Raw genomic sequence first — 18,496 nt, forward strand, 5'->3', positions numbered from 1 at the left:
TTTTTGTAGAAAAACAGACGGACGGACAGCTAGACAGACGGACGTTCAGAAAGGGCAAAAACCGCCAAAACTTCGTTTACGAGGGCATACTTCCTTAACGTTGCATATTTAAAAGTAAATCAATGCTTTTTATATAAGTGTATCACACTTATACTTCGAATTTAACGATTATAAATGAAAACAAAACTAGTTATACAAGTCACCAAAAACGACATATAATATTACATGTGTACATTATTTATTTTAACTTAAATCAAATATAAGAAAGGTCTAAGTATGTGAGAACTAGAACGTAGCCTTGGTCAGACCTTTGTCAATCCTAATTTTTATACACACCGCTCATAAAGCGGGAGGGTATATAGTTATCGGATGTCCATCCGTCCGTCTGTATAGCTGTACGTCTATTCCTCTGTCCGTTACTCTTTGGGGTACCCATGTCTTATTCGCAAATCCTCTTATACCACTGAATGAAATTTTATGAAACTTTCAAAGAATCTTTGTTACATATTGCCATTGTGACCTCCTATTTTAATTTTCAATCGGACACATACTAATACTAATTACGTTAGGCCACAATATAACACAATTTCTCTTTTGAAAATGTTCATATTATTTGAAACATTTTCCAACTATATTTCTCTTCTAATTTTTAAGATTATTATGTACCTCCATATCAAGAAGAGGTCTGGAAAAAAATTCTGTGCTAAAAATAGACCACATGCTGCTATCCATGAACTAGTTTCATGGTTCTTTACAGTCACTCATTTTGAAGACAACAGTACCTTGTTTTGAACCATTTTAGACATTTTCTCAACAAATGGTTATAGAGAGAACATTAATGCACATTTGCATATTTTGTTGGATTTTTTAAGGCTCTGCTGAATTCTGTAGCTTCGCAGTTCTAAGGAGCATATCAAAAGCATTTTCTGCAAAAGTATAGATTATATATACACAACATGCATTCAATAATGCATATTTATTGTAGGACTTGAAATATGATCAAAATATAACGTATTTTAGCCATTTGAAGAAATGTTTACATTTTGTTCGTATTGTACTAATGGTGGCCGGACATCCCCCTTAAGTAGAATTTGGGAATATAATATATCACAACATCCCAAATAAGGATATAATGTCTTCCTTATTCCTGCTTTATTTATATACCAACAAGTATATAAACATCCAAAAAGGTTCTGGGTATTTTAAAACAATCAATATGCTACAGAGAAACATTGGTCTTGTTTTCTCTGTTATCATTGTCTATGTGCATGGCTGTCCTGATAAATGTTCTTGTAATGGTTCAGTGGTGATGTGTGAAAATCGAGGATTTTCTTTTATACCACAAGATATCCCCGACAAAACGACAGAACTGTAGGTATTCTGTAAACCCTCTGGCATATTCATATTCATCATGTAGCAAATATATTTTCTTTCATTTTTTTTTCAAGAGAGGTAATAATTCTTTTTTATATCCGATTTCTGTTGTATACAATAATTGTAATCATTTCTTGTTTGCGGGTACGTGGTTTGCTTTCAAAGACAATCGTCTCGTCTTTAAAACTTTCATATCTTGTCAGTTTTCAAAATAATTTTAAAGCTATTTGACTAATAAAGTTCTATTGTACGATTAGTGTCTTCCTCGGCGAGAATAATTATGACGTATATATAACGTAAGTTACAAAAAAGTCCTCGTTTTTAAGGCTCACCATTTTAAGTATTGTAAACCAACTATTATTCGCGTCATCTTTTATTCGCGATTTGTCAATTTGAAATCAATCTGCGACGATTAATTTTCGCTAATGAATAAACATTCTCTTCTTGATATCCGAAGCAAAATAAATAGTTTCCGAAGATTAATATTCGCGAGTTTAAGTAGGTCGCGAAACTCGCATGCAGATATTTCTCTCAAGCGATTTTTCAGTATATTGAAGAAGAACTTGGATTTAATTTTGATAATTGTTATCCACCTTAATGAAAAATTTTCTTTCATATTATATGTCAATCTAAATTTGAGATATTTCTACAATCAGATTGAAATTGAATTACCTATACTTATAATGGAAACTTGTGATGTTTACTTAATACTTTAAACGAGCTTTAGCAAAATTTGAATACTTCTTTTTTTATTTTACAAAAAATTAATATCATCAAAACATGGATTTTTTTCTACACTTAATACAACCATTCCCAACGAATAAGTAAAGTCCAGGCTTTCCAAACGTCACAGATAGCTGCTTTTCAGTAAATTTACGTACCTCGTTATTGATCATTACAAAAAATAATTATGTTAATAAATATCTGATTATTCTCGCAAGCACTCTGAAGTTGACATTAAAAATGCTTTTTTTATTTAAATAAATGACAATAATATCTGTGTTACTCTTAGAGATAAAGTCTTCCAACAATCTATTTGAATTCCCATTCAATTTTATTGCGCTTCGATTTTGCAGACCTATTTTTTGCATTCACACAGAAGCAGCATTTACTCGAAAACTTTCATTTTCCTTTTGATATATGAAATATAATTAATATCTATGAATGTATTCATACAAACTAAAACAAAGTCTGAATGAAAATATAAATGATGAGTGTGCTTAACATCATAATACATAAATATACATGCTTTTTTTAAAAACCAACATGCTACTAATGCACTGATCTGTGCTCGTTGAAATAAGTGCTAAATGTCTTGAAAAGTTATATTTCTTATGCATTGACCATGTTTTTTTTTAATTAATACGTTATAATATTTCCATTTCTAATTTTTTTTCTCTGTGATAACTCTTTGAAAGTTAGGGGTAGTTTATTTCTTGATAATTCTGCCGGAATGTAAATTAGGCAGGTCGATAGGTCGGGAGCTAAGCAGGCCTAATACGCATGCAATTTTCGTGCGCATCTGTCTCTGTGTCTGACGCTAAGGAGGCCAAATATGCATGTAAATCTCGTGCGGCTGCCTTTGTGTTTGACGTCGGTTGGTGAGGACTATTGAAATTGGCATGGAAGTCATCATGTGATTTAAATCTATTAATCTATATTTTTAAAGTCTAAATCTACAATTTTATTTCACAATGAAATGGAAATATAAGGAATCACTGTCTAGTTAGGAGGCTATGTCAGGGACATCAACAATAGTTGGAAACATGGGATAATTTAAGCATAACGGGCTTCGCCCGTTATGCAAATTATCCCATGTTTCCCACTATTGTTGATGCCCTGACATACCCTCCTAACTAGACAGTGATTCCTTAAATATACGAATTATTACTGACCAAATAACCCAAATTTATTAAAAAGTGACTGATCATTTGTACAGAATTCTTAATACTCTACTTCGTAGATTTTTAGGAAGAAATGAGATTGAGAACATAACTGAAAATCAGCTTGAAAAAGGTGCTTCCCTGAAGAAATTGTAAGTATTTAATTACCAATCTGCTTGGCGATGATATATTGACCATGCCTGATGTCTAATCTACTTAAGGAAATGGACTTTACATAATAAAAACTGATTGAATCAAATTAATCACCAGAAATATTCAACACCGTACATTTTTGTGAAAATATATTTAACCTGGTTACAATTCATATTTATAAATTTTTTATCTATTTATGCTTAAAATTTAAAAAAAAATAGTTGTTTAAGGACAAAAATTAGTTGAAATCGATTACCAACAAGATGTGTCTTAATTTTTAGCACATTCTTTCACAGTATTTCCTCATTTCAGGTATTTGTACAAAAATAGATTAAGTCATATTCACCCTGACGCCTTTACCTACTTGGAACAACTGGAAGTACTGTGAGTATAAACATTTCGTGTTCTGCTTGTGTCAGATTGTTTTCAATATACATAAATATAATGTGGGCGAAGAAATTACATGTATGATAATTTATGAATATTTGTACTTTTGATATGGTTTAACGATTTGAACGATATGAATATAACATTAGCGACAGAAAAATATAATGAATATGCCTATAAGTGCCTCTCTCTCACTCTTGTTTTCTTTATTCTTGTAGATCGGCATCATACAACCACCTGAAAATAATCAAACGTCAATATTTCTGGAAAACAATTCGACTGAAGTTATTGTAAGCGTAAAAGATATAAATGCAAAGTTTGGTATGCTTGTCTGTAGATTCAGTGATTAACAGCAGTCTGAACTAAAGCCAGTCCTACTATTTCACTTCGTCCATAGGTCCATAGGGTCCCTGTTAACAGTATTATCTGAGAATATTTTCTGAAATTTAATTTTGGAAACCATCTATTAATGAGGAGTTTCTTGTTGAAGCAATTAGGAGCATGAACATTTGTATATTGAATTCCAGTGCGACGAATATACATACAGTATATTCATAACAGTCCGCAAACCAAATTAACTTTTACTTTTTGTATTCAAATGTAACATATTTTTATATGATAAATAAGATATTTATATTGACATGAAAGAAATGATGATTGAGAATTATATCATCGGGATTTTTAAAATAACATACAAGATAATATGGTTATATATCCCAACCTAAATATAAGTTATTTTGCTGGCTATTAGGTAAACGTAATATATCTGTTATGTTTGTCGACATATGTAAATGAACTTATGATATCTATTCAATGAATTATACTCAAATTAATGTATATATGTACAGATTTACTTTTGAGTTTCCTTTACAAAAGTAAGGTTTCATTTGGACATAAGAATCTAAAATTAGCTCTAGGAGTTTGTTACATCTGCTACTTTTTTTTTTTACAAATGGTTATTTGTAGAGATTTCAGCAAAAACAAAATTGAAATGATAGAGGACGGTGCTTTTGAAAAGCTTCCAAATCTTCAGAATTTGTAAGTAAAATTCAGAAAAAATATTTGTTAAACGTTTTTTGAAAGCAACAAATAAATATTAATTTACGCTAATCCGGCTTTGAAAAGGGATCATGTATTTTAAGTTCCAATGTTTTAGAACCACCCCTGGTATGCTAGAATATTTTCTTTTTTACAGACGTCTAAACAGTAATAAGATTAGAGCGATAAGCAATGACACTTTCCGCATGGTTTCAGGATTGGAAAAATTGTAAGTACTCGTGGTACATATGTAAGAAAAATTTTTAGCAGAATGTCGATTTTTTCTAAGTATTTGAATAGGAATTACTTTCTTTTGGTTTGTTTAATTAATGGAATTTGTGGAACATATTTTACAGAGAATTGCAAGATAATGCCGTTCAAACAATAGGGAACCTAGCTCTACGGGATCTACAAAATCTACGACTGTTGTATGTAAATTTTCCAGTTCTAGTGCTAGTGTAAAACGTTTATGTCAAAACTGCAGGTAAGGCTACTTTGTTTGATACTGCACCGCCATACGCTGAATTTGGGGTAGTGGTGTGATATCAGGATTGTACAGTGCTATTATGCGATGCTGCGATATTGATAAATAATTGTTAAAGATGTGATATTAAACGAAGACGAAATCTATCACTTCGTCTAACTTGTGACTTCGTATTACATCATCGCGTCGTTATTCTTTTGTCCCATTGTATCATCGATACATTATCAACGCTCCATCAATCAAAACTTATGGCGCGAAAATGAACAACTGTCAAAGTTCATAATTGATACACACGCAGAATAATTGATATTGTAGGTCAATGAGCAAAAATGAATTGGAGACCCTTCCAACAGGACTTTTTAATGGATTGGATTTAATAGAAGAAATGCAAGTATTTCAGTTTACTACATGTTTCAGTGGCGTAGCATCGTTTTTGAAAGTGGGGGGCCAGCCAGAGAAATTTTTTTTTTACTTACCTGAAAAAGTTGACAAGCAAAAAAAAAAAAGGAAAAAGTTAAATGTTGCCCAAACTCGAAAATCCTATTTCGTGGGTGGGTGGGGGTAGGTAAACTATTTTCTCAGTGTCAACTACTTTAAGTACCAATCTAATACTACATTTTCGGTACATCACTAAAAGTGGAGGGGCCAACCAGGCTTTCAATTAACATTTCCTATAGTATAAGTAAAGTTGGGGAAAAAAGTGGGGGGGGGGGCTGGCCCCCCCGGTTGCTACGCCCCTGTGTTTTACCTTCGGAAAAAGAAATGGAATGTGAATATTTTTTTTAATTTTCAATCTGCAAGTTCACTTTTTTGTATTATATTTCACATTTTTCAGACACCTATGTATCCAATCGACAGATATCTGTTGAACACATTCTTAAGATTTCTATTTATACATTTTTTTTCATATGTCTATTTATGCATTTTTCAGATATCTATCTAACAATAAACTTGCTGAAATCCAGAAGGGAACTTTTAAGAATTTACCAAAAGTGAAATACATGTAAATATTAGTAACTTCTAATATTTTGCTAATTCTTTTAAAAAATATTATTTTTTATCTATGTTGTTTATTTCAAGAAGAATAAGTGTTAACATAATGCCAAATATCAAATATCTTTTTTTTTCTTAATTACAGAGTACTCAATAAAAAGTTTTTGAATAGAGTTGAAAGTCATGCATTTGAGTCTCTTCCTGCTTTAGAGACAGTGTAAGCTATAATATTCAGCAATTCTTGTGTGAATTATATAAAATACGCTCAAAATACAAAAAAGATACTTGAAATAAAATACTAGTAATTAAATAAAAAATGGGCTTATAATATTTTCAGATACCTAGACGGGAACAGTATATAAGAAATGCAGAAAAACTGTTTTGGAAACGGAACGAGGCTTGATCGTTTGTATGTACATGCTTATGGATGTAAAAATGTTTTCAATGCTTATATATGTACTTTATGCTGTGCATACTTTATATTGACCATCTTAGGTATCTGGGTTCCAATCCTTTGATATGTGACTGTGGAATGAAGTGGTTAATGCACTACGTGAAAATCCATCACACCTCGCTAGAACTGGAGAGCAGGGAAGGAAGTCGTGTCGATGTGGTTTGTGACAAACCAGATACACTTAAAGGGAGACGTGTTCTGGATCTTCCTGAGAACAGTTTTTACTGTGGTACTACAACACTTTTACCTTTACTCAGCTTATACAAATATATTTTCCCTTTACTCAGTTGATACAAATTTAGTCTTCATCACTAAATTTAGCGAGTAACAACTTCCTACATTGCTTGTGAAATTTCTAGAAAACACACAATCCTTAATCATAGAGTCCTTTTGAGTGAAAAATTTTCGAAAGGGGTTTAAACATCTAACTTAAATATATATGCAGATAACGGACACTATTACAGCTCAAAAGGTCATATAAAAATACAATTTTCGGAGCAGAGCAAACTCGGACCACTTAGACATCAGAGGTGGGATCAGGTGCCATGGAGGAGTGAGCATCCCTTGCCCACCAGTCAACCCTGTCGTGTGATCCTTGTCTTGATCGGGAAATAACGGAAAAATCCGTTAACAATAGAGTTTGTAAATAATAATCTCACAATAAGTATGAAAACGTCAGTCAGCCATTGACTTAATGATAGATTGTTTTTGCTGACAAGGTCATTATATCGACCATAGAACTTACGAAATGATGAGACTTTAAACTTTGGATTTTAATCATAAACAATCCAATTGGGTCCAGGCTTGATTATAAAATTTAATTCCAGAATGTCGAATTCCTGGAATCATGTACAGCGGGACAGAAAACAAAACAATCAAAGGATTTGGATGTCAATATTGGTCAGAGCAGAAACCACACAGACATGACTATGACATGCTTGGAATGAACCAATCAAACTACTGCAGAAATTTTGACCGTGACAGAGCATGGTGTCTTACCAATCAAACAGAAGTATTGTGGGATTACTGCGATGTCCCATTTTTTGGTATGTCTTACATAAAGTTTAATTTACTATTGAGCTATTCATGAAGGGTATAAGAGCGTTCTTTTCTAAGAATACAAAATTTACTGATATTATAATTACATACTTACATTATAAAAATATAATTTTCCATTTTTTTTCTAATTTTCCAAGAAAGTGATTTTTTTTGTGAAAAAGAAACATTGTAAATTATGTTTACATTTTTGTTAACTTATACTTGGATATCAATTGTAACTCTTTATCTAATAAATTGTATCAATATATATATACATGTAGATTCTTTAATCATCTTGACAAATATATCTTCATTTTAATATTTTAAGAATGTACATTGAGAAGCATAAATTGAAAATTGTTGCAAGAAAAAATTTCAATTTCAAGCTTTATTTTGAAACTTTTTGAATATTAAGTCATAAATTAAAGAGTAATCCTTTCTGGCTGAGAATCGGATTTTCATAAGAGGAATATACTACGTGATTAAAAATTAACGCATACAAAATTTACCATTGACCTTCCACGAATAAGCGATAAAAATTCTGCACGTCAATCAATGGTATTCAGTTACGATTTTTTATTAAATGTATATAGTGGACAAAAAAACTTAAGGATCATCAAATTAAAAATGTTTTACAAATACTGTATCATAAAAAACAGAATGCAGTTTTAGCCTAATTTTAGTATCATATTTTATACTTAAAAAGTGAAAATTAAACTTTGGATGTGATAAATTTGTTTGAACACACGCTACTAATTGTTCATTACAGTCACTTTAGAATTCGGCATGTTGGGGGTAGACCTGAAAATGAGATTTTTCTTCAGAAGAGTCAAATTACGTCACTAAAATGATTCCCAGTAGTTTGTACGACCTCCCCGCGAGGCCCTGCAGCGCAGACTCATGCTGGCCATCAGCCGTCTAAGGCTAGCCTGAGGGATATGTTGCCATTCCTCCTGCAATGCTGTCTGAAGCTCCCGTCGATTTTGGGGAAGTGTAAGACGAACTGAAATGCGTTGCTAAAGAATGTTCCAGGCATGTTCAATTAACTTCAGGTCGAGAGAACGACTTGGCGGGTCCATACGCTAAGTTGTTTCACTTTCTATTTACTCGTTTATGATTCGGACTCTATGAGGTCGAGCACTATCGTCCATTAAGATGAAATCCTCCCCAGAGTACATGCAATACGTCTAACATTAGGATGAAGAATATCATTTCGGTATTTTAAACCTATCAGGTTGCCTTCAATAATGTGCAGATCAGTTTTGCAGTCAATACTTATGCCTGCCCAAATCACCACCAAACCTCCATTTACTCTGTATTTCTCAGAAGTGACACAATCAGCATATCTTTCAAAACTGGCAATCCAAACAAGTCTCCTGTCATCATGGAAGTCAAAACAAAATCGCGACTCGTCTGAGAAAAGAACAGAACTCCAATGACGTTATTGCCAATTTTTTGTGTTCTGTTGCCCACTGAAGTCGATTTGTGCGGCACTCTAATTTTAATACAGGACGTACGGCTGGTCGGCAAGCCTTGAGATTTGCTTCCTGAAGTCTGTTTCAAACTGTTTGAGAAGAAATCCGTCTGCCCGTTGCTCTCTGATGCTCAGTATTAAGCTTAAGAGCACTTTGGAAGCGATTCGTCTCAGCAAAATTGGCCAAATAACGATCCTCACGGACTGCCGTACACCTTGAACGTCCCGATTTTAGCCTTATGGACAATTTTCTGCCTGTTAATATCGGTTCCATAACCGTTAATTCCTCTTTGGAAAAGATAAAGTTTTTCTGCAATGTGACGTTGCGTTTTACCAGCTTCCAGCATCCCTGCTACCATGGAGTGTTCGTCCATACTCATATGCCTCCTCATAGCGTCTTATCACCAGTTCTGACCAGATATGCTGAAATTTTCTTATGTTCACTAAAGAAAACCTCCTTGATACTTCTATGCTCTCATTGTTCCACTTACTTTTTTAACGCCACGTATTTTCTTGACCAATATGCCCCAAAACTCATTAAACACGTGTGATTTAAGTATCTAATCGTTTAAATGACATGTTTTTAAAACTACTTGAGCCTTGTTGTTACATAAATTCATGGGTATGAAAATATTATTCTTGTGTAAAAAAATTATCCCTACTTATTTTGCCAAGTATATTTTACTGCTTCAACAAGGATGGCTTTATCATTTATAGAACAAATACAGTACTTAGAAGGAAATACAAAGATGATATGCAGTTCACATAAGAGGATTCAAAGAAGTAGCATACATAGATAAATAAACTATCATTATAAATATTCATACATGTAATCATAAAAGATAACTCATATTCACGCCTTATAGCCTATAAAAAGTTTTAATTCTTATCAGACATTTCAACGAAACGTCTCCACTTGTAATTTCATGACATCCAGTCTTTCTAGTCCTTTGATTTTAGATTAATTTAGTAAAAGGCGGACATTATTTTAGTAAAATATGCATGGTTTATATAAATTCTTAGTAAATCAACAGAAAATTGAACTCTAACCAAAAGTTCGTAAAAAGAAATAATCAACATAAGCTGATATCCTTCATTGTGAGTAGTTAGCTTTTTCTGCAAATATCATAAAAATTAAGCGGAAAGTTTTTATTTATATGTCATAACCACCTTTAACCAAATTCACAATTTGGTAGTCACTTTTTATGTTTAAAAGAAATTTGCATGCAAAATTTGGTGTTGGTTAAAGGCGGTTATGACATGCGTAGGAGTTATCTAACACAGCCACCCTCTTGAGTTTTCCCATTACTCTAAAGCTAGTACGGACCGTTGGTACTTAAATTTGTGCCCCTATATCATAACAAATACTATTGTATCATTAACCAACCAATATTTATCATTGAATTGGAACATAAGCCTACTGATTCATGCAATTTTTAAGGGAAAAAATACTATCTGAATACTTGAAGTCATGGTAGGCCGCAAAAAGGCCTTATAGAGAATTATCCTTTTTCAAGAAGTGGGTCAAACTCGTAGGTCAAAGTAAAACAGTTAAAAATATTTAATTCAGCTGAAAGGTCTTGTCACAGTGAATACACATGTGATGTATGAAAACCCTAGATTCAATTGTTCAAAATTTATGGCGAAGGTTAAAGTGTGTTATTTTTTGTAAAAGTAGGTCAAACTCCAAGGTCAAAAGAGCAAATTTTGGTGGCACGTAAAGGAATGCTATGTCACAAGAAATACACCTGTGAAATATGAAAGCCATAACCCCACCAATGAAAACTTATTGGCAAGGTTTAAGTTTTTGCAGAAAAACAGACGGACGGACAGCTAGACAGACGGACGAACAGAAAGGGCAAAAACCGCCAAAACTTATTTTTCGAGGGCATACTTCTTTAACTTTGCACAGTTAAAAGTAAATCAATGCCTTTTATGTGTATCACACTGATACTTCGAATTTAACGATTATAAATGAAAAGAAAACTAGTAATACAAGTCACCAAGAACGACATATAATATTACATGTCTGCATGCATTATTTATTTTAACTTAAATCAAATATAAGAGAGGTCTAGGTAAGAGTGAGAACTAGAGCGTAGCCTTTGTCAGAACTTTGTCAATCGTTATTTTTATACACACCGCTTAAAAAGCGGAGGGGGGGGGTATATAGTTATCGGGATGTCCATCCGTCCGTCTGTATAGCTGTTCGTCTATTCCTCTGTCCGTTACTCTTTGGGATACCCATGTCTTATTCGCAAATCATCTTAAACCACTGAATGAAATTTTATGAAACTTTCACAGAATCTTTGTTACATATTGCCATTGTGACCTCCTTATTTTAATTTTTAATCAGACACATACTAATACTAATTACTTTAAGCCACAATATAACACAAATTCTCTTTTAAAAATGTTCATATTATTTGAAACATTTTCCAGCTGTATTTCTCTTCTACTTTTTAAGATTATTATGTACTTCCATATTAAGAAGAGGTCTGGAAAAAAATTCTGTGCTAAAAATAGACCACCTGCTGCTATCCATGAACTACTTTCATAGTTCTTTCACACTCATTTTGAAGACAACAGTACCTTGTTTTGAACTTGAAATTTCCATTTAAAAGTGCAAAATTTAGACATTTTCTCAACAAATGGTTGAAGAGAGAACATTAATGCATACTTTGCATATTTTTTTGGATTTTTAAAGGCTCGGCTGAATTCTGTAGCTTCGCAGGTCTAAGGAGCATATCAAAAGCATTTTCTGAAAAAGTATGGATTATATACACAACATGCATTCAATTATGCATATTTATTGTATCTTTATCATAAGGACTTGAAATATGATCAAAATTAATATAATGTATTTTAGGCATTTGAAGAATTGTTTAAATTTTGTTCTTATTGCACTTATGGTGGCCGTACATCCCCCTTAATTAAGTAGATTTTGGGAATATATCACAACCTCCCAAATAAGGATATAACTTGTCTTCCTTATTCCTGCTTTATTTATATACCCACAAGTGTATAAACATCCAAAAAGATCATAGATATTTTAAAACAATCAATATGCTTCAGAGAAACATTGGTCTTGTTTTCTGTGTTATCATCGTCTATGTGTATGGCTGTCCTGATAAATGTTCTTGTAATGGGACAGTGGTGATGTGTGAAAATCAAGGATTTTCGTTTATACCACAAGATATCCCCGACAAAACGACCGAACTGTAGGTATTCTGTAAACCCTCTGGCATATTCATATTCATTATGTAGTAGATATATTTTCTTTTAATTATTTTTTCAAGCGAGGTAATAATTCTTTTTATGTCAATTTTCTGTTGTATACAATAATTTTAATCATTTCTTAATTGTGGGTACGTGGATTGCTTTCTTAAAGACAACCGCCTCGTCTTTAAAACTTTCATATCTTGTCAGTTTTCAAAATAATTTAAAGTTCCATTACGATTGTTGTCTTCCTCGGCGAATATAATTAAGACATTGTAAGTTATTATGTAGTCCTTGTTTTTAAGGCTCACTATTTTAAGTATTGTAAACCAACTATTATTCGCGTCATCTTTTATTCGCGATTCGTCAATTTGAAATCAATCTGCGACCATTAATTTTTTTCTAATGAATAAACATTCTCTTCATGAAATCCAAAGCAAAATAAATAGTTTCCGAAGATTAATATTCGAGAGTTTAAGTAGGTCGCGAAACTCACATGCAGATATTTCTCTCAAACGATTTTACAGTATATTGAAGAAGAATTTGGATTTAATTCTGATACAAATGTAAATGTTATCCACCTTAATGAAAAATTTTCTTTCATATTATATGTCAATCTCAATTTGAGATATTTTTACAATCAGATTGAAATTGATTTACCTTTACCTATAATGGAAACTTGTGATGTTTAATATTATGAGTATTCTTATACTTTAAAGGAGCTTTCGCAAAATTTGAATACTTTTTTTTTATTTTACAAAAAATCAATATCATCAAAACATGGATTTTTTTTTCACACTTACTACAACCATTCCCAACGAATAAGTAAAGTCCAGGCTTTCTAAACGTCACAGATAGCTGCTTTTTCAGTAAATATACGTACCTTGTTATTGATCATTACAAAAATAATTATGTTAATAAATATCTGATTATTCTCGCAAGCACTCTGAAGTTGATATTAAAAATGCATTTTTATTTAAAGAAATGACAATAATATCTGTGTTACTTTTAGAGATGAAGTCTTCCAACAATCTTTGAATTTCCATTTAATTTTATTGCGCTTCGATTTTGAATACCTATTTTTTGCATTCACACAGAAGCAGCATTTATCCAAAAACTTTCATTTTCCTTTTGATATATGAAATATAACTAATATATACCTATGAATGTATTCATACAAACTAAAACAAATTCTGAATGAAAATATAAATGCTGAACGTGCTTAACATCATAATACATTAATATACATGTTTTTTTTTAAACCAACATGCTACTAATGCACTGATATGTGCTCATTGAAATAAGTGCTAAATGTCTGGAAAAGTTATATTTCTTATGCACTAACCATGTTTTTTTTTTAATAATACGTTATAATATACGAATTATTACTGACCAAATAACCCAAATCTATCAAAAAATACCTGGCCATTTGTACAGGATTCTTAATTCTCTACTTCGTAGATTTTTAGGAAGAAATGAGATTGAGAACATAACTGAAAATCAGCTTGAAAAAGGTGCTTCCCTGAAGAAATTGTAAGTATTTAATTGCCAGTCTGCTTGGAGATGATATATAGACCATGCTTAATGTCCAATCTACTGAAGGAAATGGACTTTACATAATAAAAACTGATTGAATCAAATTAATCACCAGAAATATTCAACACCATACATTTTTGTGAAAATATATTTAACCTAATTACAATTTATATTTATAAATTCTTTATCTATTTATGCTTAAAATAAAAAAAAAATAGTTGTTTAAGGACAAAAAATAGTTGAAATCGATTACCAAGAAGATGTGTCTTAATTTTTAGCACGTTCTTTCACTGTATTTCCTCATTTCAGGTATTTGTACAAAAATAGATTAAGTCATATTCACCCTGACGCCTTTACCTACTTGGAACAACTAGAAGTACTGTAAGTATAAATATTTCGTGTTCTGCTTGTGTCAGGTTGTTTTCAATATACATAAATATAATGTGGGCGAAGAAATTACATGTATAATAATTGCTGCAATTTATATATATATATATATTTGATATGGTTTAATATTTGAACAATATGAATATAACATTAGCGATAGAAAAATATAATGAATATGCCTATGAGTGCCTCTCTATCATTCTTGTTTTCTTTATTCTTGTAGATCGGCATCATACAACCACCTGAAAATAATCAAACGTCAATATTTCTGGAAAACAATTCGACTGAAGTTATTGTAAGCGTAAAAGATATAACATAAATGCAAAGTTTGATATGCTTGTCTCTAGATTCAGTGATTAACAGCAGTCTGACTAAAGCCAGTCCCTACTATTTCACTTCGTCCATAGGTCCATAGGGTCCCTGTTAACAGTATTATCTGAGAATATTTTCTGTAATTTAATTTTGCAAACCATCTATTAATGAGGAGTTTCTTGTTGAAGCAATTAGGAGCATAAACATTTGTATATTGAATTCCGGTACGACGAATATACATACAGTATCTATTCATAACAGTCCGCAAACCAAATTAACTTTTACGTTTTTGTATTCAAATGTAACATATTTTTATATGATAAATAAGATATTTATATTGACATGAAAGAAAGGATGATTGAGAATTATATCATCGGGATTTTTAAAATAACATACAAGATAATATGGTCATATATCCCAACCTAAATATAAGTGATTTTGCTGGCTATTAGGTTAACGTAATATATCTGTTATGTTTGTCGACATTTGTAACTGAACTTATGATATCTATTCAATAAAATATACTCAAATTAATGTATATATGTACAGATTTACTTTTGAGTTTCCTTTACAAAAGTAAGGTTTCATTTGGACCTAAGAATCTAAAATTAGCTCTAGGAGTTTGTTACATCTGCTACTTTTTTTTTTTTTTTTTTTTTTACAAATGGTTATTTGGATAATGTTTTGTAGAGATTTCAGCAAAAACAAAATTGAAATGATAGAGGACGGTGCTTTTGAAAGGCTTCCAAATCTTCAGAATTTGTAAGCAAAATTCAGAAAAAATATTTGTTAAACGTTTTTTGAAAGCAACAAATAAATATTAATATACGCTAATCCGGCTTTAAAAAGGAATCATGCATTTTAAGTTCCAATGTTTTAGAACCACCCCTGGTATGTCAGAATATTTTCTTTTTTACAGACGTCTAAACAGTAATAAGATTACAGCGATAAGCAACGACACTTTCCGCATGGTTTCAGGATTGGAAAAATTGTAAGTACTCGTGGTACATATGTAAGGAAAAAAATTAGCAGAATGTCGATTTTTTCTAAGCATTTGAATAGGAATTACTTTCTTTTGGTTTGTTTAATTAATGGAGTTTGTGGAACATATTTTACAGAGAATTGCAAGATAATGCCATTCAAACAATAGGGAACCTAGCTCTACGGGATCTACAAAATCTACGACTGTTGTATGTAAATTTTCCAGTTCCAGTGCTAGTGTAAAACATTTATGTCAAAACTGCAGATAAGGCTACTTTGTTTGATACTGCACCGCCATACGCTGAATTTGGGGTAGTGGTGTGATATCAGGATTGTGCAATGCTGATTATGCGATGCTGCGATATTGATAAATAATTGTTAAAGATGTGATATTAAACGAAAACGAAATCTATCACTTCGTCTAACTTGTGACTTCGTATTACATCATCGCGTCGTTATTCTTTTGTCCCATTGTATCATTGATACATTATCAACGTTCCATCAATTAAAACTTATGGCGCGAAAATGAACAACTGTCAAAGTTCATAATTGATACACACGCAGAATAATTGATATTGTAGGTCAATGAGCAAAAATGAATTGGAGACCTTTCCAACAGGACTTTTTAATGGATTGGATTTAATAGAAGAAATGCAAGTATTTCAGTTTACTACATTGTTTTTACCTCCTGAAAAAGAAATAGAATGTGAATTTTTTTTTTTATTTTCAATCTGCAAGTTTTTTGTATTATATTTTACATTTTTCAGACACCTATTTATCTATTTATCAGACGTCTGTTGAACAAATTCTTCAGATTTCTATTTATATATTTTTTAGATTTCTATTTTATACATGCATTTTTCGGATTTCTATTTATACATTTTTCAGATTTCGTTTCATACATTTTTCAGATATCTATCTAGTAATAAACTTGCTGAAATCCAGAAGGGAACTTTTAAGAATTTACCAAAAGTGAAATACGTGTAAATACTAGTAACTTCTAATACTTTGCTAATTCTTTTTAAAAAATATTATATTTATCTATGTTGTTTATTTCAAGAAGAATAAGTGTTAACAAAATAACAGATATCAAATGTCCTTTGTTCTGAATTACAGTGTACTCAATAAAAACCTTGTGAATAGAGTTGAAAGTCATGCATTTGAGTCTCTTCTTGCTTTAAAGAGAGTGTAAGATATCATATTCATATTCATATGTGAATTATGTAAAATACGCTCAAAATATTCAAAAAAAATATTTGAAATAGAATAATTATATCAACTACGGGCTTCTAATATTTTCAGATACCTAGACGGGAACAATATAAAAGAAATGCAGAAAAACTGTTTTGGAAACGGAACGATACTTGATCGTTTGTATGTACATGTATTCATATAGATAATTAATGTCAAAAATTGTTTTCAATGCATATATATGTACTTTATGCTGTGGATACTTTATATTGACCATCTTAGGTATCTGGGTTCGAATCCTTTGATATGTGACTGTGGAATGAAGTGGTTAATGGACTACGTGAAAACCCATCACACCTCGCTAGAACTAGAGAGCAGGGAAGGAAGTCGTGTCGATGTGGTTTGTGACAAACCAGATACACTTAAAGGGAGGCGTGTTCTGGATCTTCCTGAGAACAGTTTTTACTGTGGTACTACAACACTTAACCTTTACTCAGCTAATACAAAATATATTCTTCCCTTTACTCAGCTTATACAAATATAGTCTTCATCACTAAATTTATCGAGCAATAATTTCTTGTGAAATTTCTAGAAAACACACAATCCTAAATCATAGAGTCCCTTTGAGGGAAAAATTTTCGAGAGGGTTTTAAACTTCTAACTTAAATATATATGTAGATAACGGACAATATTACAGCTCAAAAATCAAAAATACAATTTTCGGAGCAGAGCAAACTCGGACCACTAAGACATCAGATGTGGGATCAGGTGCCATGAAGGAGTGAGCATCCCTTGCCTACCAGTCAACCCCGTTGTGTGCTCCGTGTCATGATCAGGAAATAACGGGAAAATCTGTTAACAATTGAGTTTGTAAATAATAGCTTCACAATTAGTATGAAAAACGTCAGTCAGCCATTGACTTATAAATAAATTGTATTTGCTGACAAGGTCATTATATCCATCATAGAACTTAAGAAATGATGCGACTTTAAACTTTGAATTTCAATCACACAGAATGTCATTGGGTCCAGACTCGATTATGAAATTTAATTCCAGAATGTCGAATTCCTGGAATCATGTACAGCGGGACAGAAAACAAAACAATCAAAGGTTTAGGATGTCAATATTGGTCAGATCAGAAACCACACAGACATGACTATGACATGCTTGGAATGAACCAATCAAACTACTGCAGAAATTTTGACCGTGACAGAGCATGGTGCCTGACCAATCAAACAGATGTATTGTGGGATTACTGCTATGTCCCGGTTTGTGGTATGTCTTACATCAAGTTTACTATTGAGCTTTTCATAAAGGGTATAAGAACGTTCTTGTTTAGGAATACAAAAATTTATTGATATTATATTTACATACTTATATTACAAAAATATAATTTTCCATTCTTTTCTAATTTTCCAAGGAGGTGATTTGTTTTGCTAAAAAGGGACAATGAAAATCATGTTTCCATTTTTTTTTAAAAACTAATACTTGGATATCAATAGTACTCTTTTATCTTATAAGCTGTATCAATATGATAGATTCTTTAGTTTAAATATTTCTAGAGAGATTTGCTTATTCTTATAGCAAACATA

General features: G+C 31.7%; 3 protein-coding genes across 3 annotated transcripts; all 3 read left to right on the top strand.

The window, feature by feature from the left end:
• The first annotated feature begins 1,216 nt into the window (after window positions 1–1,216).
• Window positions 1,217–5,068, top strand: LOC134275427 (slit homolog 2 protein-like). The gene is made up of 6 exons (XM_062757710.1): window positions 1,217–1,371; window positions 3,338–3,409; window positions 3,723–3,794; window positions 4,016–4,087; window positions 4,764–4,835; window positions 4,993–5,068. Exons 1-6 carry the CDS (start codon window positions 1,217–1,219, stop codon window positions 5,066–5,068), a joined length of 519 nt encoding a protein of 172 aa, XP_062613694.1.
• Window positions 5,069–6,250: 1,182 nt separating this feature from the next.
• Window positions 6,251–8,650, top strand: LOC134275428 (plasminogen-like). Its single transcript, XM_062757711.1, has 6 exons — window positions 6,251–6,322; window positions 6,458–6,529; window positions 6,650–6,721; window positions 6,808–6,995; window positions 7,594–7,812; window positions 8,574–8,650. The coding sequence occupies exons 3-6, from the start codon at window positions 6,678–6,680 to the stop codon at window positions 8,648–8,650; spliced, it is 528 nt and encodes a 175-aa protein (XP_062613695.1). The 5' UTR covers window positions 6,251–6,322; window positions 6,458–6,529; window positions 6,650–6,677.
• Window positions 8,651–12,344: 3,694 nt separating this feature from the next.
• On the top strand, window positions 12,345–18,179 carry LOC134275429 (slit homolog 1 protein-like; the record flags this gene model as incomplete). Its single annotated transcript, XM_062757712.1, has 9 exons — window positions 12,345–12,499; window positions 13,959–14,030; window positions 14,343–14,414; window positions 14,644–14,715; window positions 16,625–16,696; window positions 16,830–16,901; window positions 17,016–17,087; window positions 17,187–17,374; window positions 17,961–18,179. Coding segments are annotated over exons 1-9 (994 nt in total), but the record flags the coding sequence as incomplete, so codon positions are not given.
• Between the last annotated feature and the right edge of the window lie 317 nt (window positions 18,180–18,496).

The sequence above is a fragment of the Saccostrea cucullata genome, unplaced genomic scaffold (assembly GCF_032062105.1).
Source record: "Saccostrea cucullata isolate Sc308-1 unplaced genomic scaffold, CSIRO_AGI_Scuc_v1 ctg6136, whole genome shotgun sequence".
In the NCBI taxonomy this organism is placed as follows: Eukaryota; Metazoa; Mollusca; class Bivalvia; order Ostreida; family Ostreidae; genus Saccostrea; species Saccostrea cuccullata.